The sequence below is a fragment of the Dermacentor andersoni genome, chromosome 2 (assembly GCF_023375885.2).
Source record: "Dermacentor andersoni chromosome 2, qqDerAnde1_hic_scaffold, whole genome shotgun sequence".
Classification (NCBI taxonomy): domain Eukaryota; kingdom Metazoa; phylum Arthropoda; class Arachnida; order Ixodida; family Ixodidae; genus Dermacentor; species Dermacentor andersoni.
The window spans coordinates 132892490-132918473 of NC_092815.1; the positions used below are offsets into that span (position 1 = coordinate 132892490).

Genomic DNA, 25984 nt, shown 5'->3' on the forward strand with positions numbered 1-25984 from the left:
ATGCTATTTCACATCTGCACAACTATGTGATGTAAGCACCCAGCGTCTTCCCTTAAGCCAGAACCCGATTAGTTCAAAAATGTTTCAAGAAACTTTAATAGTCAGGTCTACATAGTGCGAAGTTCTGCTATAGACTTCGTGATGACTTTCTCATACAATTCCTACGGACAGGCAGCGGACGGTAGCGAGAAATCGTGTGCTGTCGATGTTTCTCAGCATTCTGTGACAAAGCTCAAGGACGGGACTCAATCTATAGTCTTCGACTTCTAGTACAGTGAACATCAAGAAAAGAAATAAAATATCGCGAAACTCTTATGGGTGCGCAGCGGCTTCGCATAATGCCGTAGAAATGGACTAATTTTACGCGGTGTTGGTACTGTATACACCGTTATAAGCATTCCTTATTCGATTTCCGCTAAATATAAGGCATGCCAGGAGCCTTTTTCACAACAGCAGACATCATCGGGAACGTTATAGCCCGTGCTTCTCGAACCAAGATGTTTCACGAAATGTTAACGCACAATATTGCGACTGTGGTTATCCGGCGGAATATGTTGGTTTATGTTGACCTCGCTTCAAATTGCTTCGCGTGCTTTCTTGACCCTGAAAAAAAACCTGTAGACTTCAGTGACCCCTTCGGCAGAGTCTTTTGTCAACGGCATGTGCAATACGCTCAAGATGGCGAGGAATAACATAGGCCAGTTATAATTAGCGAAGTACAGTGATCTTTTCTACCAATAAGCTTTGAAGACCACACAAAATAAGCACACATCACGAAAACTGCATATACCCAGAAGCTCCGGTATGAGCCCCTTCATAGGCGCTGACTCAGGCCCTACCGGAGTTTTCCGGAGGGGGCTGAGCTCCCCCTCCCCCCCCCACCTCCACGTAAAGTGTTATTGCCAGAGTTTTGACACTCAGATCATCTGAGGTTTCTTTTGAGTTGCCTCGACCTTTTCACTTAAAATTTTATTGTGCCTAATAGCTTACTGCTTCATTGTTGGCGCGAACGTGCACAGCTTTTAATTCATACTTTCGCATTACTTCTGCAAATCCTGACAATAGGAGGACAAGCGCATTAGAAGCATCAGCGGCGGCTGCTTCATCTGTATTTTCTCACTTCAACATTGTTTTAAATTTACAACCATGCACATATACAATATATTTAAATATGTGCACAGGATAAAGTTTACTATATTTACTAGAAGGATGTAGCCCATTAACAAGTATATCTAAAGGTATGAATAGCCTATGCCTAGAAAATGAATATGTTGGCGTATGTTCACCTCGCTTCAAAATGCTTTGCGTACTTTCTGAACCTGCAAAAGACCTGTAGACTTCAGTGACCCCTTCGGCAGAGTCTTTAGTCAACGGCATGTGAAATGCACGTGAATGATATGTGTCTTAGTATTGCTTCTCTTTTCAGCAAGCAATGCTAACGACTCATGAAAGAAAAAGCACTTCTAATAATTTACAACATTTATTAGGGATGGAAACATCGACACTTGCATGCAGAGATGATAAATATATTCAGGGTGCCATGCACCAAGATTTTAAAAAAGAAAGCAATGCGTTACTCAGAGAAAACCTCGTGCATATTGTTTCCAGTACAGTGGAGTAGCTGCTGTTAAGAACGGCCAGCTGCAGTGCAAGTTTGCCAGCCATTTACGCCAGCGGTGGTAACCTCATCTTGGAACGCCGCCGCCAACCTCTAGCCTCGTCGCCGTTGCGAGTGAAGGAGTTCGACGAAGCAGGCTTTGTGCGCAACACGACAACGCCGCCCTGTTCTTCTATGAGGGGGGGAGTTGCCGCGGGAACGCCGACAGGGGCTCCTTCCCGCGTTCCGACCAAGACGCAAGACAATGTGCTACCCGCAACGGCTCAGAGTTCTACGAAGCCCTTCTGACGTCGGCTCCGGACCATTACACCTGTGTGTATGTGCGGCACGTGTATGTGAGTCCTCATCCTCCTCTAACAGCCCTCATCCTCCTCCAAAAGGGCTGGTCTACGGTGACGTCGAACGATGACTGGACGAACGTTTCCGTCCGCTTGGAATCAAGGGGGGACCAAGTGCTTATAAGCAGCGATTGCCGGCTGCTAGTGTGTGCTCGTTGTCGTGCTCGAAATGTACTAGTGAGCTGTGTGCTCGTTGTCGTGCTCGAAATGTACTCGTGAGCTGTGTGCTCGTAAGCTGTTTGCTGTATGCTCGTCTTGCGGGCTCCATTTGGGAGTCACGCTAGACTGTCGATGTATGTCTTGTCTAAGATGTAAATAATGTAAATAAATCCTGTTCACCGAGTTCCTCTCTACGACCGTCAACTCCTTCAAACGGTGGCAGCGGCGAGATCGTCCGACGACTCCAAAACTGCCAGTAATTTTTTTCGTTACTGAGATTTAGTTAGGTAACTGTAAATAATTATATAACTCGAGACGTACTATCCTAATTATCAAAGTGTCAATGAGGCATTTGTAAGCACAACCAATTAAGGGAAATCCAACTGCGGTGTTTTCAGTGACGTACAAATTGCGTACTAATTTTTCCGACTGATAAACTAACCCCGCGAAATATGGAAAATACCACGTGACTGCGCTGCTACGCGCATCACAAAGCAGCGCCCTCAAATAAGCTGACTGAAAGCAACTGCACTGCCTGTCGCAAACACCCGAGAAGAAAAAGAGCAAGCATGAGGAGTCCATCTTCAAGAAATATACTACCTAACACAGCTAGCCTGATGCGGGTAATTTCGGAGAAACGAGTACGAAGCACTATATGAACATGAATATAGTTCGCGGTAAGCAAGGTTAACGTTAATGGTAAATAATAAGGCAAGCATATATCGCGATCATAATTCCTTCTCGGAGTAGGTAGCGACTCTAGTGCGGCATACGTATGTGTACGTATGGTTATTTACAGGGGCCCTGAACCACTTTTTACCGAAGTGGAGAAATGCATTTGAAATGAGAATAGCCTATTTCATAAATACTTTGCCGCAAAAAGTACTTCAATGCATTCAGCAGAAGCCGAGTTGGCAATCAGACACGGCCTGCGCTGCGCTCCCGTTCCATCTTCAATGCCTTGCACTGCGACGGCTAAGGCGCAGCGTGGCGTGCCTACAACGTGCCTTCTGATTGCCACCGTGGCGCCAAGTTCAAATTTCATTTTGGATGTTCACGTAGACGCCACCACTACCAACGTTCTAGTAACGTTGACCACTACCGACTTTGGTGCGACGCGCCAAACAGCCAAACGTAGACCTCAGCGAGCCGCAGGGCTTAGCCAGTGGACTCGTGGCGGCACCCCACGGCGGCCGCGGTATCTATGGCTCGTAGTCGACCGCCGTTACCAATAGCAGTCGCGTACAGGAATGCGACTTACTGCGAAATAAGTTAACTCTTTCGCTACGATCAATTTGATCGAAGCATTTCAAGTTCTCGCGCTCCCGCGCGGCTTGCGAGCGCCTAGCGCCATCTAGGTTAGAAAGTGGGAAGCACACAACGTGATCTGCTATGTTTTGTTGGTTTTTTGCTTTCCGGTGTGTCTCCCCGTGCCGCAAAAAGTTTCGGATTGTCAGGCCATTGGTCAGGCGAGCGCGTCGGTCATGGCGTCGTCATCGCGCGCAGACGCTCCTAAAGGACGTCGTGTTTTCTCGCGAATCGAGCGCTTCTGTAGCTGATTTTACGGATGCAATCAGTAGTAGTGAGCCTGAAGAAGATGTGGACATATCAGAATTCAGCACTGAGGACGAGGATGCATCAAATCAAGCCGGAACATCCAGTGGGTGAGTGTCAGCTCTATGTGTGGCGCACATTTCGATTACTAATAGATAGTTATGGGCAGTGGAGCATGTACTCACAGCTATATTATGTATTTTCAGGGTTTCAACGTCATACGGACACGATTCCTTGCCAGCAGCTGTAAAGCGCGTACAGTTTTTTCCGAGAAGAAACCCGGGGGTCGAAGTTGGCGGCGCGCTCCGGAGTAATGCACGGTACTTCATACGGGCCGTCGATGTCTTCCAACTATTTTTCACTGCAGAGCTAATCAACGTTATCTGCGAAAACACAAACAAATATGCGTGGACGCATATTTTAGAGACGCAGACCTACGCAGAAAAGGACGGCTCATGGAAAAATTACAGTCCGGCTGAAGTAATGCAATACATGGTAATACATGGGAATTGTGGAACTGCCTTGCCTGCATCTGTACTGGAATACCCCGGAGTAATTTTCGGGCCTCATTCCTTCAATGATTATGCCCAGGAGCCGATTTTTTTCGTTCCTTGCTTTTCTCAGTGTGATGGACCCGGAGAAGACTGACCCGGCCTGACCGCGATGGCAAGCTGCACAGGATCGCACATCTACTGCAGCATATGAATGACGTGTCAGGTCAGCTTTTTCAGCCATACCGAAATTTGTGCGTGGACGAACGAATGGTTAAATCAAAAGGACGATCGGGAATTCGGCAGTATACGCGTGACAAGGGGGTCAAGTGGGGGTATAAGCTATGGGTCCTCGCTGACTCAAGAACAGGCTACACTTTTCAATTCAGTGTTTACACCGGGAAGCGAGTAACACCCAGCTCAAAGGGACTGGCTTATGACGTTGTAACCCGCCTGTGTGATGCATATTTGGATCAAGGCTACGTCGTCTACCTTGACAACTTCTACACGTCCACCTCCCTCTCTGAACATCTACTTGAAAGGAAAACTCCCTCTTGCGGAACAACGCGCAAAGATCGTCGTGGATTTCCCTCCCAGTTGAAAGACTCCACTTGGGAGAAAAGAGCAGTGGAAAGACAAGCGCGCTGTAAACATGATAAGCACAGCACACACTGCCAACAATCACGTCACTGCAATGCGAAAAGTGAAGAGAGGAGACCAATGGACAAAGCTCCCCATGAGGAAGCCGCTTTTGATAGAATACTATAATAAGGGCATGCTTTGTGTTGACAAATCCGATCAACTTATTGCTTCCTATAATGTCTTGATGAAGGGTGTCAGGTGGTGGAAGACACTGTTCTTCCACTGCATTGACATTGCTGTCGTCAACAGCTTCATCATTTTCCAAGAACACAGGGAGCATCACCCCGAGATAGAAGAGCTCTCTAGAAAGACTGGCTTTGACCAGCTTGCATTTCAAATTGAGCTGGTAAACCAGATTTTTGGGATGGACGACAGACATAGTCACCCTCCACCTCCTCCAAAGAAGTCTGAGCACAAGCCCCAGGTGCAAGAAAAGCGCCGTAACTGCAAGCTCTGCTACGAGAAAAACAAAGTAGAGATGAAGATGACAGTTTTTTGTGAGCCATGCGGTGTGTATCTGTTTCATCCCGACGAGGGACTGCTTTGGAGAATGGCACGCCACTCAACCACGCTAACTTTTCTTTTGTAGAAAGAACAGTTTTCCGAAAAACTTTCTGAAACTTGTGTAATCTCTTTAGGACATATTAGGCTACAAAATGTATATCTTCAAATTTTTTTGCCCCTGATATTTTCAAAGTTGTGCACCTTTTTCAAGCAGAACGATATCCTCACTGTATAAATTCTTACACTATAAACATATTTTCATTAATTTGTGTAATAAATATATATGAAACATTTATGTTATTGAATAGGAAATTCCCTTAGCTACATTTTGATACCAAACAATGTAAATGAGGCATTCGTGCATAGCTGCCAAAAAATATTTCCTTCTTCCTAGTAAAAACTGCCCTTTTTCCCCTGGTAGCGAAAGAGGAGGAGGCAGGCTTGTGTTCAAAAGGAAGCGTCTGAGAGAAAGGCGACTTTGCGAGGTGCTTGGGAGCTCCACGCACCGTGTACGACAGCAAAATTTGGCTGAGATGTTCACAGCAGCGTACGCTTCCCGCGGACTACGTTATTTCACCAAGCCTGAGGCGTGGTTCAGGGCCCCTTTAAGAATGTAGCGACCGAAAGATATCACTGAATGAATAAATAAATAAATAAATACAATTATGCTGATCCAAAGCACCGTGGGAATCGGCTACCGTCACACTCTCAATACCGAGATGCTGTGGTCTCGCCGCACAGATACACCGTGTATCCCAGCTAACATTAGCCAAGCTGCTCAAGAAAACAAACGATAAAAAAAAAATGATGCAAGATACGATTATAAAACCTACGGTGTTAGGTCGCCAGAGGTGTGAAGGCTTTTATTTTTTCACTTATTTTTACCCTCGGGGCCTTTCGGCATTACTGAGGGGGATGGGCACGTCAGCCACACAACTTGATTCAGACAATATAAATGCATACATATTACATGAACACAATGACAGAAATTAATACAACAGTAATGTAGATAGTAATAATACAAACATAACACATAATAAAATAAAGAAATATTAATACAATAGTAATACAAAATAGTAATATACAACTGAACACCGTACGTCTTGATATCACACCTTACGCCGTGTCATTTCATTCTTTTCTTTTTTCGTTGAGCAGGTTGGCTAACGCTAGCAGGGACACCTTATAGAATTGCAAGTGCACATGTATGTACTGAGAAGCATGACGCATAACCGGACATTTATAAAGTGTCTGCCCCCCTTGGAAAGACAATGAATTGCACCTTACATTGACTTCGATAAACGGTCGTTTATGGTCGCTTAATTATATACGAATACCATATGGGATGTACAAACCAGTGTCACTAGGCAAGTGCTTCCTCCCCAAACTTCTCCACATTGATGTTACAATGCTTCTTCGTGCTTTCTCTACATCTATTTGGCAAGACACCAATGCAAAACCCGGAGATAAAGGCAGCGAAGGCCAGGCTCGCATGCTATATGTGCACACTTGAACGACTGTAGCGGAATAGCATTACTGGGATCAGCTGCAGCCTTCGATTGCACCACCTACAGGGTTGGCCCACGTTACGAAAGACAACACCACAAGTGTTCGAATAGTGAGATTTTAAAATTTAATGGAATATGAATGCTCTATAAAAACGATCCCCGAATATAAATATTTGCTCATTTCTGAAGCAACATCAAATATAAAGATTGCACGCAGTCCATCTGGTGAGAAAAAGAGATCAGTCAGGCTTAGAATACCTTGTTACAGACATACATGTAATACCGTTCGCAATTAGACATTCGAATAACTGAGGAGCTTGTAAATAGTAAAAAAACTGATTTCAGTTACCTGGGGCACCATGGCAGTGATAGTAATGCAATAAGGAAACAGCGTGTCAACAGATGCACGTATGCAGACTTTTGTATAAAACTGAGCCATTCTTATTGAATGGCCGCAATAATTATCTGCCCTGTGGGCTCAGTCAAGAACCGGTGCACCTGTGTGCAACAACCGCAGCTATATATATCCTGCAGCATAATCATAGGGAACCGCCCTCACATCCGTCGTGGTCTCCCTCAAGACTCCTTTATAGTGTTTCTATCCTCTTGTACTGTATATTGGACAGAAACGAATATTCGACAACTTAATAGTGAATTCTCGAACCGAATACAAATCGAATCAAATTTCGAATATCTTAAACACCTCTAATAAAAATCCTTTTGAGGTCGCATAGCGTGCACTAGTGTGATGATCGGCATACCAATGAAATCACTATCCCTTTGAATATATTACACACTCGATCGGCCAGTTAGCCATTACACTATGTCCTCTGGTATCGATGCACTTTAAACTCACAGAGAAATGCAAGGGACAACCCAAACCCCGGGGAGATATTCTAAGAAAGCTTCATTTTAATAAGAAATGAAAATAATAGCATAGCACACTCGTTTGCAACAGCCGTCTGTATACATGAAGCAAAAGGCAATGAAGCTTTGTGTCTGCAAGCTTCATATTGTTGTCACTAAAATCGAGACTCTTGGTTGCCCCTATTCTCTTCGCTCAACCTGGATAGGAGTAGCGCCAAAGAGCGATTTACTAAAGTTCAGCACCATGGCGGCCAGCTGAGTTGCAGTTATAGCGAACACTGTAACTGTAGGTCGCAGGTTTGACTCCCGTAGAGGCTGTGTCTCTATTGTGGAGGTATTCAAATGTGCTCGTGCACTCGCTGTGCATCTTACAGAACTATAAGTGGTCGCATAATTAATTCGGGGCGCCCTACTCACTCCAGCGTTCGCCGTGTGCAACACTTGGACGTAAAACTCTGCCAGTTCTTCAAATCTACAAATCTGCGATTCGCACAAAAGCAGCGCACGCATCATCTAAAACATTTCGAGTAATTTTCTTGTTTTATGTGGGGTTTAACGTACGCATGCAGGTAGAGTCACTGTATAGGCTCCCTTTAGGCACCCTAAAGGGAGCATACAGTAACGCTACATGTGGTGATGATGATAGCATTATTTATTTGCATCCCCTTTCAAACGGTGCGGTGACAAATAGTCACCTAGCCTGCTTGAGTTAATCAGGTATGCTATACAGGGTGTCCCACGAAAATTGAGCCAAACGTTAAAATATGCAAATGCCATGTAGCTGGACAGAACCAAGGTAATGTTGTTTAGATACTAAGATTATTTTTTTCAGTTTGCCTAATTTGAAAATTAGTCTTAATTAATCAACTTCTAAAATATTATGATTAGATTAAAAGCGTCAATGAGGAAATTGTAGAGCGACATGAAAAACTCCTGATACAGCTCCTGCAGTCTGCACAGTGGCCTAGACTCCCAATTTACATGCACCATGATCGGTGCTCCCCGTTCCATCCTTTCCTGCCATAGCTGTGGGTGAATTGTGCTTGTGGCCTTCCTTGGCCGCGATTTAGCGTGAGCGGGGACCAGCCTACATGCTCACATGGTCCGACGTGTATGAAGTTGATAGCCACTTGGGTGGAAAGGCCTGCAAAAATGGCTGCTGAAAGTGATGCCCATGAAACCGATTTGTCCCTATTGAGACAAAGTGGGGTGCCAAGTGTGAGCCACACATTAGTGGCCACCGAAAGAAATGTGCAGGTTGAAAAGGAGTTAATGCTAACATGTCGGGTAGTTCATTTCGCTATGTTGGCTGCGGCAGCAGACGCCTGCACCAGCTGATTACTTCACAATGCAAGCTTATCTTCAACGGTGGCTGTCAGCGCAAATAAGTGGGACACGCTACCCAACCTGTTTGCACTACCGGTTGTCGATCGTTACCAGACCATGATGTGTGATGATGAAGGTGAGTCATTTAGGAGCTCGCATTAATGATTCCAGCGTATCTCGACACGCAAATTTTATTTCTGCTATTGTACGAGACAGTGCACTGCTTGTCTTCTGCCAACGAAGTTGCCTGTTCTGCCCACTCACTTCTGGCTTGTTTGTATAGGCGTGAGTAGAGGCTCTTTGGTCTCATGGCAATTAGAATGCACCAGTTACGCAGCAGGCAAGGCACTGAGGCATGCCGCAAAGCCAGCAGGCCGAGCACGGCACTCACCAGCCAAATTGCACCAGCGTACGCTTCCGGTCAAAAGCGGCCTTGCTGTAAAAAAAAAAGTTTATTCCTGCTTCCTGTTTGAGCAGCGCCATCAGCCGTACACCTACGTAAGTCCCATACACTTTCGCTGCTTGCTTTCATCAACGCCTGTTTTCGTACTACCGTGGAAAGTACAGTTTCCCTTCTCCAAAGCTGGTTCTTTATACACTTCGCTCTTTCCAAATACACTGGTGCAGCCGTGTGGATTCTTTCCAAAGCTGTAGAGAGGTGATGGGAGTGATGGGTTCTTGGATCGCAGCGTTGCAGTCTGCAGCACTCTTCGGTATCGCGACAAACTATCTACGCGTGAAAAATAACCTTATTCGTTGTGCCAAAGTACAAAAATCATGGAATATAGGCAAAAATAAGCCCGCACCAGGTTAAGAAACAAACGAAGTTGTGTGCCATAAAGGTCCAAATTTGGGAAGAATGTGAGTGAGGAAATGGTCATGCACATGAGTATTTCAAGAAAATTTCTTTTGGGGCCACCTTGGTTAGTGTATTGAATGTTGTGCCACATTCAGTGTTTCCACTTTTATTTTTTTAGGAGTAGCGACAGAATATTTTGAAAGCTCACATCCTCGCAAATGCAGCTGAAGGGTAATGTTGCTCCTTCAAAAATACACAGTTCAGCTGGGATATATTCGTTACAAGATGTGATTCTAGAGTGACACTTTTGCAAAATCATCGTATAACCAGCTGTCGTGGCGTGGCAGTTTTGGTGTTGCACTGCTAAGCTCTAGAATACAGATTCAAATCCCAGTCAGCGTAGCCACGTTTCGATGGGGGTGAAATGCAAAAACGCCCATGTACTGTTCATTGGGTGCACATTAAAGAACACCAGGTGGCCAAAATTAATCTGCAGTGCCCTGCTACGGCTTGCCTCATAATAATATGGTTTTGGCATGTAAAAAACAAAATTTAATTTTTAATATCACCGTATGTCATGCAATAGCACAAACGGAATGGAAGATTGTTACAATACCTTTATTTGCAAGCAAAGAGATTGAACATGTACTACAGTGCTTGCGGTCTCCTTAATTCCGATATATGTAAACGTGACTGACAATTATGCAGCATCACATTCTACGAGACCGCTTTGCATTTCCTCAGAAAGGCCAGACTAGTAAGCCACCTGCTACTCGTGACAAGCATGTTTCCTCGACCCCTCCATCAATTCTATCACCGCCATCTTTAACCTTCGCTGTGTCATCTGGAAAATGCAAATAGTTTGCAACAGGCGTTGCTGCAGTGCTTTTAGTGGTGACAAAATACAGTGGCTGCTCCCCACGCTAACAAATGCTTGCAGTAATGTGTAAGGGCCAGCGAATACTGGCTGGCAGTGTTAGGCCTAGGTCTTTCTTTTTGTTATCTATTCGATGCCTGAACTGTGGATTGCAACTGCACTTGTTGCATGCAGAACGCTGAGATCACGGGCAGTTATTGTGCAGTGCTGTGGCCAAGCTAAAGTAAGCAAGCAATGCTATACCAGTTCATTCTCTTTTTTGGTCCTAGCGCAGAAGTAGTGTAAGCACTGGTAAGTAAAAACTGAAGCTTTTTGTCATATGTGTGTGCTGTCCCTCCGTCTTTCATCACCTCTCTTGTTAGGAATTGTGCATGTACCAAGATGATCATCTAATGACTGGCCTCCTTAACAGTCTTGCCAGTACTGACAACTGTAGGAGCTTTTTCATCCTTAGTTTCTCCAAGATAGTGAAATCTCACCTTTTTTTTTTTTTTTGGTAGCCCTTCTCTATGCTGTCATCTTCAATAAGAGGTAGACAGCTGTTTAAACCAGCAGCTGGTGTTGTCTAGTTGTGTTATGCCAGAAGGAGGCATTGGTCATGCAGTATGCATGTATGACCAGTTAACCAGGAGGCTGGCAGATTGCAGAACAAGGCTGAATTAATAAACTGCTCGAAGCAAAGTACACACTGACTATGGCAAAATAGTTCTGCGGAAGCCCTCAAGATAAAGGCTCATGAAGAAAATAATTGTCATCCACCTAACTGTAGTACAAAGTTACAAAGGAAGCCCACATGAGCTTCTCAAAAAGAAAGCTTCGCAATTGAAGAAAAATTCATCTTAATCTGGTGATCGAACCTGAGACCAGCACCTCTTCGCGGTGGCTGCTCTACCATCTGAGCTATTCATGAGGCTAACTCATAGCAGAGGAAAACTGAATTAATTGACAACTCAAAGCAAGGCAACACTGAATATGGCAAATCAGTTCTGCAAAAGCATCGCAAGGTAGAGGAATATTAATGAAAGGGAGAAACTGTTATATGCCTGACTGTGGCACAAAGCTAGAGAATAGTAACAAATTTGGCCTCACTTTGCAATCTGCCAGCTAAGCATACACGTTTACAGGTGTAATACACCACGATTCACTTTTGAGAGCCCTTGGGGAAGCGATATGGCACAGCACCAATGCCGTCAACACTTTGGCACCTTGCTACACACCACCGTCTCCCATGGCACACAGCCATGGTCAAGAAGAGTGTCAAGTTGAAGGAAGAATGAGCATGCTGCCTGCTTTACAAAAAGAAATAAAGAAATATGACGCTGGAGTAGACTAATTTGAAGCCAGGTGAGAGAAGCAAGAATGGCAAAACCCAGAGACAAATCAGGAATAAGAATGAACCAAGCCAGTAACTACTTACACTTAACCTTTCCATGACCCAGGCAAGGCCCAGAGAATAAGTAGCCCAGCAAGCAGAAGCATGTGTCAATGTGTGCTTGGACTCAAATTACAAACCTATAAATATAAATTGTTTCTTCATTGAACACATTCACATTAAATACAGTTAGATCATTAATAGCATATATCAAAACTTATTAATTCCTAACATTACAGCATAATTAGTTTTTCACAATACTGTACGGCTTTGTAACCCACAGTTGTGCTCCAATTGCGCAACCTTCATAATGTTGCTGGAAGCTAACTTTCAGCTAAATTTAACCCCCACTTTTGCAACCTATGTGAGTTGGTCATAGTGGAGTACACTGCAAAGCCTCTATGGCTCTGCTTTTTGTTGTGGCTGCCAGCTGTTTAGCCTCCATGCATTTCCATTGGTTATATGCATGAGCATCATCAAAGACACACTGAAGGCAAAATCCCTAGTACAGTGATTTTTACAAAGCATTTTTAAGCAAACCATGGTTCAAATTATTGGGAGAGTTCCTGCATTGTGTAGAGCAAGCATCTAACCAAACGTGAATGGAGCTGCAGGCTCACATCGTGTACTGGCTTGGAAGATTTCATACTTCCATAAGCAGCCAGTGGAAATGAGAATTTCTCTCTACATAATTATATCATGCCTTTATGTTTTCGAATACCAAGATTTCTTTCTAAATTTAAATATCTTGCCTCATGACAGGATCCAAAATGCTGTTCAAGTTATCTGTTTGTTCAAACTATGGGAGTTATAATTAAAGCTACTTCACTGTAGCTGGTAAACACTAGAAGGCAGAGCACAACGATCTCTTGTGCTCTCTGATTTACTATTTATGACTGAAGGAATTAATACAAAAACTGAGATCACTTGGGTTTCTCCAGATCTGGAGTGTTCTGCTTCAAATAAACTGCTCCAAATTCTAAATATTCTGCTCCAAAACAAAGCTTTTTCCGTTCCAAAAATTGCTCCTGCTGTCCCACCCTTACTAGACTAAACTGAAAGGCTTGAAGCAAACTGTCTTTCAGTGTTTCTGACTATACTTCCACATTGTGTAATGCATTGATCATACAATTTCTTAGTGTTCCCACATAGTTATGGCTGCACATGAAGTATCGAATCAGTCACTTAATGAGCGGCTCTGTTCAGAGGCATACCGAAAAAGATTCTAGCATCATTTATCAGTGGTTCTGTACACAGGTGTACTGAAGCGCAAATTCTATCCAGACAGCAGCACCAGCTGCATCCCTGCCAACTCTCCATAATTTTTTTTTTTAATTTCTTCAATTAGGGCACATTCTATGATTTTGCATTTTTACAAATTCTAAAGTTCACTGGTTGACAGGTATGCAGTGGTACTGCCACCAAACATATCTCACTTCACTGTCTCCTATGGCAAGCCAAGGCATCAACCTTGGCTTGCCATAGGATAAAACGCCTGTGATTAAAGGATGGCCATCCAATCTTTTGAGGTAGCGTGTTTGTTCAAGCACACAGTATAAGCCTGTCACTGTTTTGATTCTATTACTAAATGATTGTTACGGACATTTATATGTGCCTCATTCTCCTTTGTTCTCATCCTTTTCAGCCAGTGTTAGCAGATCTGACGACTTCTTTCAGTGCTGTTAGTCCACCCGTGTGTATAAGAAATGCTGTGTAAGAGCCATTTTATTTAGTGGGGTCAACCACTTACAGGTACTTCATACTTCATTATGTACCTTGTTCTGGCACAAGCCTATGTTATTTCATACCGTTCACTTAGGCCACAACAGTGGTTACTGTTGGCATGGGATTGCTGTTGAACTGAAGCACCGCCAGGGCCCGCACACTCTCAAGTTCAACAAATAGCCACAGAGGGCGAAAAAATCGACCGCGCGGCGCTGCTAAAGAAACAGGCATAGTACGCCAATTAAAAAGGTTCCCCGTTGAGCACATTATCTCCCGCTAGAGGCGCCGTAGTAAGCGCAATTTTAACCTACAAGCTTTCTTAAACAGTTTTTTTTTTTTTTTTCAAGGGAATTTTCCACGTCTCAGTAATTTCTCTCGTCGTATTCGAGTGCTGATTGCCGTGTTATAGTTTGTTAACGAAGCTTTCCCTCAAGTCTAAATATTTTAAGGCAGTTTTCCTAGCCTCTAAAGCCGCTCGAGTTCGCTCTTCTCCTTGAGCGGCCATTTTTCCTAGAAAGTATGCCTTCCAACTACTCCGCCCTTAAACTGGCTCTCTCAACTACTACACGCAGAGACAAAGCAACAGCGCGCGCATTAGATCCCATAGATGGTTCAGAAATAAATATGCTTGATATATGCTTTATTGGCTTGCTAGTCTTGAGATACATGTCAGTTGTTTGTAGCAGATGATATGAACATTTGTTCATGTTTACAGTTCAGCGTAATTAGTTCGAACATAAAAGAAAACACTACATGAGTTTGGATAATCTCTGCTGTATCTCATGTGCCATTGTTCTGCCCCAACAGAGTCTGTGCCAAGTACATCTTGGTCATCATGGGAGCCCCCATCTACACCAACAGGAAGGGGCTGGAGCTGAATTCGCAAGACCACAAACAAAGAAGCCATTCCAGAATTATTTGGATGAGATATCAAGTCTACGGACGACTGTTTCAAGAGTGAAAAGAGCCTACGCCATCATTCCACCAGCACGGATATTGGCCGAGTCATCCAGGTACCTCAACAACAAAAATTATTTGTCTTCAGATGTACCTGCAACCTCTGAACAAGCACAGATGACGCTGGCTAAGAGTGTTCTGTCAGCTTGCCCTTCCTTAGTGAGCTTGCCAAGTATAATTTTGTTTCAATGAATGCAAGCTTTTTCATTCCACACTTTTGTTAGAGATCATTCCTATTCCTCATACAAACAATAAAGGTCAACCGATTCTTTGCTCATACTTAATGCCAGTCACTGTCTAGTAGCATAACATATGTGTAGCAGTTCTTTCTAGTGTATGTTGCCATGTGCAATTCCTCTCCTGATATAGCTGATGCAGCATTGGCGTGTGTCTTGCATTAACCTTTACACTGTGTGCTATGTAGCATTTAACTTTTGTTAATGTTTTTGGCTTTCAATGCTTGCAAGTGGCTTCTTTCTTGAATGCAAGCTTTCTCATTCCCATATTGAATTCCTAGTCTCATTCAGGATTGCTATTCTTGCTCGACAGCCTGTGTTTTTGTGCAAGCTACATTGAAGTGATTGATTGCAGAATCTGGTTTCGGCGCTGTCCGACTTGGTACTTGTCACCGTGTTACATTTCTCATATGTGGGAGCCTGGTCAGTTGCATTGGGAAACAGTCTCTCGAGGCAAGCACCTGCTCCTACAGTCCGCACAGTGACATAGACTGCGAATTTACACGCACACCGTGGTTGGTGCTCCCCGTTCCGTCCTTTCCTGCTGCTGCCGTGTGCAAATTTTGCTTGTGGTCTTCCTCGGCCATGATTTGGCGTCAACGGAGACTCTCATACATAATTACATGGTTCTAAGTGTATGAAGTTGATATCCACATGTGTGGAAAGGCCTGCAAAAGTGACTGCAACATAGTGATGTTCACAAAACCGACCATGCCCATATATAGAGAATGTGGGGCACCAAGTGTGAGTTACACATTAGTGGCATGCAAAAGAACAAAAAGAAACATGCAGGTTGGAAAGGCGCTAACGCTAAAATGCCGGGCACTCCATGTCGCTGTTGGCTGTGGCAGCAGATGCTTGCGTCACCCGATTGCTTCGCAATGCAAGCTGCTCATATTCAACGCCAACTGTCGGTGCAAACATGTGGGGCACACTGTCCAATCTGCTTGCGCTGCTGGTTGTTGCTTGTTACCAGACTGCAGTGTGCGACGAAGGCAAGCACTATGCCTACAGTCGGACGGTTGAATGTGCCGCAAGCAACCCGTGTGCGTGTATGCTCACTGTTGTCATGTAGATCGTAGCCAATGCATAGTGCCAATGTATAGATTGAGCATTATGTTAGAGTATGCTGAAGTGATTTGATTGCATAATCTTGTTTCAATGTTGTCCCACTTGGTCATGGTTGCAGTGTTACATTTCTGGGATGTGGCAGCCTGTTCAGTTGTATTGGCCAATGGCCTCTCGAGGTAAAGCACCTGCTCCTGCAGTCCACACAGTGACACAAACTCCCTGTTTACATGTAGTGTGATTGGCGCTCCCTGTTTGTCCTTTCCTGCTGCAGCCGTGGGTAAAGCGTGCTTGTGGCCTTCTTTGGCCATGATTTGGCGTGAACAGAGACTATCATACATGATTACATGGTTTGAAGTGTATGAAGTTGATATCCACATGGGTGGAAACGCCTGTAAAAGTGGCTGCGAAGTGGCGATTCCCACAAAACAGACCACATCCATATTGAGAGCAGGTGGGGCACCAAGTGTGAGCAACACATTAGTGGCCACCGAAAGAACAAGAAGAAACGTGCATGTAGGAAAGGAGGTAACACTAGGATGCCGGGTAGTTCATGTCGCTGTGTTGGCTATGGCAGCAGGTGCCTGCGTCACCCAATTGATTCGCAGTACAAGTTGCGACTGTCAGTGTAAACAGGTGGGGCACTGACCAATCTGCTTGTGCTGCTGGTTGTCACTCGTTACTAGACCACCATGTGCGACGTAGGCAAGCACTGTGCCTGAAGTCGGATAGCTGAATAAGCTGTATGCAATTTGTAGTGCATGAATGCCCACTGTTGTCATATGGATCTTAGCCAATGTACAGTGTATTGTCTGAACCTTATGCGGTGATTGAATGCAGAGTCTAATTTGATAATGGTCGCCGTGTTATGTTTCTTCGATGTGGCGACCTAATTAGCTGCATGGGCAACAGTCTCCCGAGGTAACCATCTGCTCCTGCAGTCCACACAGCGACAAAGACTCCCAATTTACATGCACCGTAATTGGTGCTCTCCCCATTCGACATTTCTTGCTGCAGCCGCCGGCAAATTATGCTTGTGGGCCTTCATCGGCCGTGATGTGGCGTGAGCGGAGACAGCACACGTTATTACATGGTCCGAAGTTGATAGCCACATAGCTGGAAAGGCCTGCAAAAGTGGCTGCAAAATGGTGATGCCCACATTGAGAATGTGGGGCACCAACTATGAGTTACACATTAGCGGCCCCCGAAAGAACAAAAAGAAACGTGCAGGTTGGAAAGGCGGGAACGCTAAAATGCCGTTTAGTCCATGTCGCTGTGTTGGTTGCGGCAGCAGATGCCTTGCGTCACCCGATTGCTTCGCAATGTAAGTTACGGCGACTGTTAATGAAAACAGGTGGTGCACTGCCCAATTTGCTTGCGCTACTGATTGTCACTCGTTACCAGATCGCCATGTGCGGCGACGAAAGTGAGCAGTTTACGAGCTCGCGTTAATGGTTTCAGCGCATCTCGACATGCAAATTTTATTTCTGATCTTGTATGAGAAGGTGCACTGCTTTTTCTTCTGCCAATAAAGTCGCACGTCCTGTTCACTCACTTGTGGCTTGTTTGTATGGGCGTCAGTAGAGGCTCTCTTTAGTCTCCTGGCCATTAAAACGCGGCAGCTGAGGCATGCCGCAAAGCCAGCGAAGCGAGCACGGCGCGTACCCAGCGTACGGCACCGGTATAAAGCGGCCATATTGAATATTGTACTTAAAAAAAAAAATTTCCGCTTCCTGTTTAAGTAGCGCCATCTGTCGGGCCCCCCACTAAGTTCCATGCGCTGCCGCTTCTTATTTTCGAACCACTGTGGAAGGTACAGTTTCCCTTCTCTAAAGTTGTTCTTTATTCTATGGCACCGCTGTCGGCAGACAGCCCAAGCACTTTGGGGGAAGACGGCATTGTGGCTGCGCATGGTTCGTTCAAACAGTTTGTCGAAGACAGGAATGAATACTTGCAGTCCTTCATTGAGCACTTCGAATGCTACCTCCAAGTCACGCATGTGAGCACAGAGTTGAACGTCTTTGTTTTGGTAACAGCCAGAAGAAAAAAGGCATATCATACACTGAATAATCTGCTCATTCACAAAAAACGGGAACAGAAGGATTACGAAGAGCTTGTCAATGTTCTCAAGGAATACTGCACCCCGAGAAAGATGGTGATTGCAAAATGGTTCTGGTTTAACCACAGAGTATAGCAAGAGCATGAGTCAGTGGTAGTACTTGCAATTGAATTAAAATGGCTAAGCACCTGATGCGATTTTCTAGATGAAGCAACATACTTTGTGGCTGGGAGACCAGGTTGCCCAAGCGGAACTCTTGAAAATGAGCAAACTGAGAGAGAGAGAGAAACAACTTTATTTGACCAAGGGGTTCGGGCATGTAGGTCCCACGGTCCCCGCACGACCCCACTGCACTACACGTCTGTGAGTTCATTGAGTTCCATGACGTGGGCGGCCCAGTCAGTGGCGATCTTCTGCCTGGCCAGGTCCATCGAGCACAGAAGGGTCTCCCATTCCTCCCAGGTAGTCAGGAGCTCCATGCCCCGCGGGGGAGGGTCCGCCGGGCATTCAAGGAGAATGTGGGTAAGCATAGCATGGGGGTGAGTGCATTGAGCACACGAGGGGGTGTATGCTCCCGGGCGGATGCGGGAGAGGAAATAGGGGGAGGGAAGGGTGCGGGTCTGGAGGTCGCGCCATAGTATTTGGTGACAATTGCCAAGAGATTGGTGGGGTGGGGGGTATAGCTGGCGTTCGGCGCAATATGCCTGGGATCAGCTCGCTGAACGAGTGCATGCGCTCCCGGGAAGAACTAGACTCATTGGCAGCTTTGTTGCCAGGATTCCCAGAGTGCGCAGGCACCCAAGGGTCAATTTTGGGTCCACTGTTCTTTATTCGATATGTAAACGATATTATAAACATACCGCTTACTCCAGATATAGTCTTGTATGCTGACGACACAAGTTTGTTTTTCTCAGGTGACAGTCTACGAGTGCTAGAAATTACAGCTAATAATTGGTTAGATCAACTTTTAGTTTGGTTATCAGCGAACCACCTGCAGTTAAACGTCAATAAAACGAAATATGTGGTTTTTAAGCCTAGAAATAGGCCTGATGACTGTGCTTTTTGTGTAAAGTTCAATAGTTGTGTAATCGAGCAGACTTCAGCTTTTAAATTTTTAGGTGGGCTTTTTGACGAGAACCTGAGTTTTACACCTCATGTAACGAAGATTCATTCTAGCATTTGTAGGTCAATAGGCATATTGTTTAAGATTAGATGCCTTGTTCCTACTTGGTTGAAACGCCGTCTGTATTATGCTTTAATTCAGTCCCGTTTTAGTTATTGCCTGTTGGTATCGGGGACTACATTCCAATCAAACTTGGATCAATTGATATGTCTCCAAAAACAAGCAGTTCGCTGTGTTGAGAACCTTGTACCCCGTGATCACACGGCACCTTTTTTCATAAAACAAGCACTTTTAAAAATTAATCAACTGTACGAACTTAAGCTCGCTATATACATACGAGGCGAATTCAAGAAAAATTCACTCATTTTTTATCAAAACCACCTCTCAAGTTACACCCAATACAATTTCAGGCATGACCATATTAGAGTTCCATTTTGCAAGACCAGCTACGGTAGGAAACGACTAGCATACTTAGTCCCATCCTTCATAAATGCACATCCTAACACGATCACTATCGTGCAAAACTTCAGATCATTAAGCTGCTTTAAAAGTGCCATGAAAAAATATTTGCTTTCCCTTTCTGATTGACATTGTGCTAATTGGTTTCTTGTGTGTTTTATGTGCAATTATTTTAAGTGCGTTTAATATTGTGCTTGTATGTATATAAAGCTTTTTTCGTGTTCATATTACTCTGTTGACCCTAACCTATTTCTACTTAGAAAGTTGTACAGTGATTGTTGTATTTAATGCACGTATGTTCGTAATGTATGCTATGTATGTCTAATCCACGCTATTGATATATGTGTATGCTATCTATATGTTATGATATGCTACCTCACTCTTGAGCAATGTATGGTTGACAGGGCGTTAGTCAGGCAGACAATGTACTGCCTTTAGCCTTGCCATGCAAGACCTTCACTGTGTCTAAATCAATGCTGAATTAAAAAAAAAAAAAGATCAGTTCCACATGGCGGGGCGGGTTTGCGGAGAGCAAGCTGAGAATGCAGAAGGCGGTCTCGTGGACTCGTCCTCGTGCAAAATTTAGGGGTGCGGTTTTTGACTCGGTAAGGACGTACCGGGCATCAGTGTGCGTGAGGGCAAGCGCGATCGCCGTTTCTTCCGAGGATTCCGGGATGGATCCACCAGGAAGGTGGAGAGTTGCGATGGGTTGGAGTGTATTGTCAACGACTACAGCTGCCGCGCCTCCACCCGTGCAGGCCGCGTCCACCCACACGGCGTCAGCTTCGAAGCCATAGTATTTGTGTAGAGCTTTTGCACTGGCTTTGCGGTGGGCCGAATGATAGGTGGCGTGGGTGTTCCGAGGGAGGGGTTTTACTATAAGCTGAGTGTGTATAGGGCGGGGAACTGGTAGGAGTGTGGGGTCGTCTGCTGGTATGCGAATTCGGAGAGCGTCTAGTATGTAACATCCTGTGATAGATTGAGCTAAGCGAGTGTATTGTGCTTGTCTGTGGGCCTCAATGAGTTCATGTGTGGTGTTGTGGAGCCCAAGCTGGAGAAGTTTAGTGGTTTGCATGTTAGGGGGGAGGTGTAGGGCCACCTTGTAGGCTTTACGAAGCATAGCAACTAGGGTGGCGATTTCTTCTTGTCGAAGTCGAAGATATGGGATTCTGTAGAGGAAACGGCTGAGTATGAAGGAACGCATGAGACGACACAAATCGCGCTCCTTCATGCCATAGTGTTTGCTGGTAACTCTGCAGATGAGGTGCGACAGCGCTTCCGTCACCTGCTTGAGTTTCCGGAGAGTTCCGTCACCTGCTTGTGTTCCGGCCGTTGCTCTGGATGTGAAGGCTCAGGATCCGGAGTGTGTCGACCTCCGGGATAGGGTGTCCGGCCAGAGTAATGGTGATGGGGGCCATGGGAGGAGTACATGGTGAGGGACGCATGAGAAGTATCTGAGACTTTTCCAGGGAACAGGAGAGACCGATGCTTTGTGTGTGTTGTTGTGTGATGTTTGCGGCGGTTTGTAAAGTTTCCTCTATGTCACCATCAATGCCGTGGGTAGTTAAAATAGTGATGTCGTCTGCATAGAGGGTGTGGTGAAGGTGAGGGATATTGTGAAGAGCATGGGCTAAGGGAATGAGTGTGGAATTGAAGCGAAAAGGGGGAAAGGACAGAACCTTGTGGAGTACCCACTTCTCTGAGGGTATATGAAGGGGCCGCATGGGAGCCCATATGAACCTCGGCCGTGTGTCGCGAGAGGAACGCTTGTATGTAGGCGTACATGCGGGCACCTACATTGAGAGGGGAGAGAGCAGCCACGATCGCTTGGTGTTCTACACAATCAAAGGCCTTGGACAAGCCCAGGGCCAAGATGGCTTTAGTATGAGTGGGGATGAGAGGGTCAAAGATGTCGTGCATCAATTGAAGCATGGCATTTTGGGCGGAGAGACCTGGGCGGAAGCCCACCATGCTGTGCAGATATAGGTTGTGCATATGCTGATTGAGTCTGTTTAAAGCAACATGCTTGAGCAGTTTCCTGAGACATGATGTGAGTGATATGGGGCGGAGGTTTGATATGGTGCGGTGTTTGTTCTGTTTCGCGATGAAGATAATTTTGGCATGGTGCCAGGACTGTGGCAGGGTGCCCTCTCTCCAGCATTGATTAAAATATTCTGCAATCTGCGTGATAGATTGATCATCCAGGTTACAGAGCATAGAGTTCGTTATTCTGTCCTTTCCCAGTGCAGAGCTTGTGCGGATGTTTTGGAGGGCCATGCGGACCTCTTGCTCCGAAATATCGGTGTCAAGGGCCTCATTTGGGGCTAATGTGTAGGGTGATAGAGGGGGGGAGGTGCCAGGTTCCGTGTGTTCTGTCCGGAGTGGGTCCAGAAGGGTGTCGGAGGAGAGCATGGAGTTGTGAATGAGGCGTGTAATATGATGTTGTGATGCTGTGTGCGAGTGTGTGGGGTCAACAAGATGCCGTAGGAGTTGCCATACGTTCTTGGTAGAGAGGTTGCCAGATATACTGTTGCACACCTGATCCCAGTTGGAACGGCACAGCTCCTCGGCGTGTACAGCGATTTGTGTCTGTAGCGTGACCAGTCTTCGTTTTAGCTTTCTATTATGTTTTGGCTTTTCCATCTCTCTAGGATGCTGTGGTGTGCCATTTAGAGGTGAGCCAGGCGTGTGTTCAGTGTTGGGATGTCGGGTGACGTGGTAATGTGTTGTGTGTGTGCGGTTATGTCGTTTAGGAGAGATGCGACCCAATGATCAATGTCTTGTATCAGGGTGTCTGGGTGTTCTCGTCATGTGAACCGGATTGCGTCCCATTTAATAAGATTGTGGGTGAGGAGTCGAGGGCTGTGTTGTGTATGAGGTATTTGGATGGCGATAATGTAATGGTCGCTTCAGAGTGTGTGTTGCGTACGTGACCACGAGATACCTTTGAGGCAATGGCTGAATGTAACGTCCGGACTAGTATCCATGGTTACACTGTTGCCGATTCGAGTTGGTGTGTGAAAGTTATGTGTAGTGAGGCGCAGGTCTTGGATGGTGGTCCAAAGCCTGCGACCCCATGCTGTGGTGTAGTGATAACCCCAGTCAGTATGCTGACAGTTAAGGTTGCCTCCTATTAGAAGGAGATTTCGGCCTGCGATGCGATGAATTTTCTGGAGTAGAGCATCTAGAGTGGTCATGGCTTGGCGTGGGGTGTGGTATACGTTGGCAATAAAGATTGGAGGTGTATTACGTTTCATGGGGATGATTTCGATGAGGACACATGGGGTGGTGGAGGTGATTGTGTGTTCTTGGTAGGCAATAGTGCGATGTATCAATGTGAATACCCAAGGGTTGTCAGTGGTGTGTGAGTGTACTGCGTGGTAACTGGGAAGTTTGGCTTGGTGTTTTGTGTCCTGTAACAAAAGGGGCTTAGGTATGGCAGGGAGGGTATTAAGAGCTGCAGCGGTGGGCGCTTGCCCCGAAAGCCGCGGCAGTTCCATTGGATTAGTGATAGGGGGGTAGAATTATCCCGGCCCGCCATATTGGAGTGTGGGTAGGGCGAGGATAGGTTCTGGCGGTGGTAGTGGAAGTGGGTAAGAGGAGTAGGTAGGTGTAGGACGGAGGTAGGGGACCCCTCATGCGAAGAGATGGTATTTGTCTCTAGCCTCTGAAGGCGCGTCTCAAATTGTGCAAAAGTATGTTCAAGAGTTAGGCTTAAATGTGTGAAAAGTGTGTCCATCTGTTGCTCAAGACGAAAAGATAGTGCAGCGAGTGTGGTGAATTTGGTTTCGAGGCGTGCCTCCAGAGCAACCAATTTAGCGTCAAATTTTAATTCCAAGTTTTTGGCCTGATAATCGTCATGCGAGTCCGATGTGCATTTCTTTTTATGGGGGCGTGAGGCGGGGATGGCAGGTGCGGTGGGTGATTCCACAGTGGTGGGAGGATTCACTCTGGGGAGGGATGTTGGGTTGGGCAGGGGGGAATGGGGTTGTGTGTTAAAAGTGTTGTGAGTCGGCTTACCTCCACACGCAGAGCCTGAAGCTCCTGGTCACGGGGGTCCGGGGTAAGCGGGATGTTGCTTGCCAGTTTTGTGTTCACGTTGGGTGTCTTCAGCTTGTCAGCCCATGTCGGTCGTTCCGAGCTCTTGAAGCGCCCTGTTTTCTGGTCGGCGGATGGTTCCGGGCGTTCGGATCCTGCACTGCGCAGCGAGTGGTGCTCTACTCATCGCCGGGATCGTGCTTCGCGTTCGGAGGTAGGCTTGGTTGTCCTGGAGGTGATGGTGCTTGCATTCCCGGGTCCCGGACAAGTGCGGGCCTTGGCAAATGATGCGGGCTGGAGTGCATGTTGGAGTTGGCTCCTTCGGGTGTAACTCTCCGCATCTGGGGCACTTGCGTGTCCTAGATTGGATACAGACATCCATGCGGTGGCCTATGGTCTGGCAGTTACTGCAGGTCTCGACTCTTGGTGTATAGGGCGTGCACAGATGCAGTCCTCCGCCATAAACAATTTTTCGGGGGACGATGGCTTGACCGAAGGTGATGAGTATCGAGCGTGTGAGTCCCATCCGCCGAGCATCTAGTATAGTAGCGTTGGGGTTGCGGGCGATCAAGTCTGCTAGAAGTTCTTGCGGCTATTCTTTCCAGTAGGCATTCGTGATAACTTCCCTGACTGAGCCATCAGGGGGTGCAATATATGCCGCCATGGCATACTCAAGTTGGTTGTAGATGATGTGCTGGAGTTGTACGAGCTTGAGAGTGTCATCTTCATTCGCCGCAGACACTATGCAAGTGTTATTGATGAGGTGAATCAGAAGTGTCAGCGTAGATGGGTCGCTCAGTGCAGCGGCCTGCATGAGAGCGGTGAGGAAGTAGCGTGGCTGGAGCATCGTCAGGTCAAGGCCTCCCTGAGAGCAGAAGACGACTTTATATTCGTCTGGGGGAAGAGCCGGCAGTTGCTTGATCTTTTGTGCAGCTGTACGGAGCGTGCGTAGCTGCGTTGAGGAGCGGTGTAGTGCTGGAGTTGTGGCGGTCTCCCGCATTTCCAGCGACTGACTCTGCGTCTCCTGGCCGGTAGGATCGGCGTTTGAACCTTGGGTCGCTTTTCTGGTTTCCCGGGGGTTCACCTGTGTTCTCAGGACTTGGGTCCAGTCCCGAGGGTCATACTGGCTCGGGTCCATGTTCGTATCTTGCACATGAACCTTCATGCTGATCACAGTACAGGGAAGTTGCGTCGCGAGGTGCAGCACAGCAGTGACACAAAGGGACCGGGTTTTCGGACCTGGTGTCCTCCCTGGGGCTTGCCCAAGCCTCAAGAGGAGTCAGTAGAGACCGCTCACCTGTATGAAGGCGTTGGTGTAGTTGTGCACACTCGGGATATCAGCGACTAGCAAATTTCGCTGTCATGGTGTGGAGCTGAAGCGAAGAGGACCCAGCGGCCAGTCCCAGGAAGAAGTTGGTCGGTGGGAAACGGCGAGAAGGCCACTTCCCTGATGTTCTTCTCAGAGACAAGCGACATCGCAAAGAGCATCAAGCTTGCAATGCCTGCACAGAGATAAAGAGAATGCAGCTGAACTCTCACTTGCAGAAAGTGGGGAAAAGAGCGAAACTGTACAGCAGCTAAGAAAATTTATTCTCTAACATATTTGCACAATTTGTTTTACTCACGCTGATCATATGAAGATGTGGCCATTACATGCACAGTAGATTGCAGTGTTCGTTTGAATGACTTCCACTAATTTAAGACATGTTTAGATGGCAAAGTTAAAGATATATTGAAGTAGCGCGATGGGACGAGAACAAAGAAAACACACTCACAACAGGGCTTTCTTCGTGCTCGTCCCATCATGCTACTTCAGCACACTTTCAAGATGAACCAACTCGCTCAAATCAAGTTGTTGCGGCAAAGTTGATGTTCAGCGGTACTGTCATGTTAGTCATAATTCTTTAAAAGGATGGTGTGGCCACATTACTCAAACATGTTACAAGCTTCTACTTGTAGTGCACAACATGTACACTTGACATGTTTCAATTTTTTTTCACCAAAAACAAGCACTGATTGGAACCATTTCCAAGCCTCCGTCACCTCCATCAGTGACTGTAGTGCATTCTATACTACTTTTACTGATTATGCTATGGAGCAACATTGCTTGTTTGTATGCTTTTCTTTTTATATAACTGCGTTGTTCTATTTGTTGTTTGTTATAATTTTTAAACACTAATTTGGGATGCTTGACCCCTGAGAGAAGATATCTTGAATGTCTTCTTGGGACCATTCTGTAAGTAAGGGTTCCCTGAAATGTTGCA

At 46.0% G+C, this 25984-nt stretch overlaps 1 protein-coding gene and 1 pseudogene across 1 annotated transcript in view; one reads left to right on the plus strand and one right to left on the minus strand.

Moving 5' to 3' along the window:
* The first annotated feature begins 3507 nt into the window (after window positions 1-3507).
* On the plus strand, window positions 3508-5601 carry LOC129387323 (piggyBac transposable element-derived protein 4-like; annotated as a pseudogene).
* Window positions 5602-18377: 12776 nt separating this feature from the next.
* The window catches only part of LOC129387322 (uncharacterized), a 37514-nt gene continuing 29907 nt past the window's right edge, over window positions 18378-25984 (minus strand). The window contains exon 3 of the mRNA XM_055076240.2: window positions 18378-25222. Coding sequence (XP_054932215.2) covers window positions 24313-24885 — 573 coding nt within the window. The 5' untranslated portion in view covers window positions 24886-25222 and the 3' untranslated portion in view covers window positions 18378-24312. The remainder of the gene's footprint in view (window positions 25223-25984) is intronic.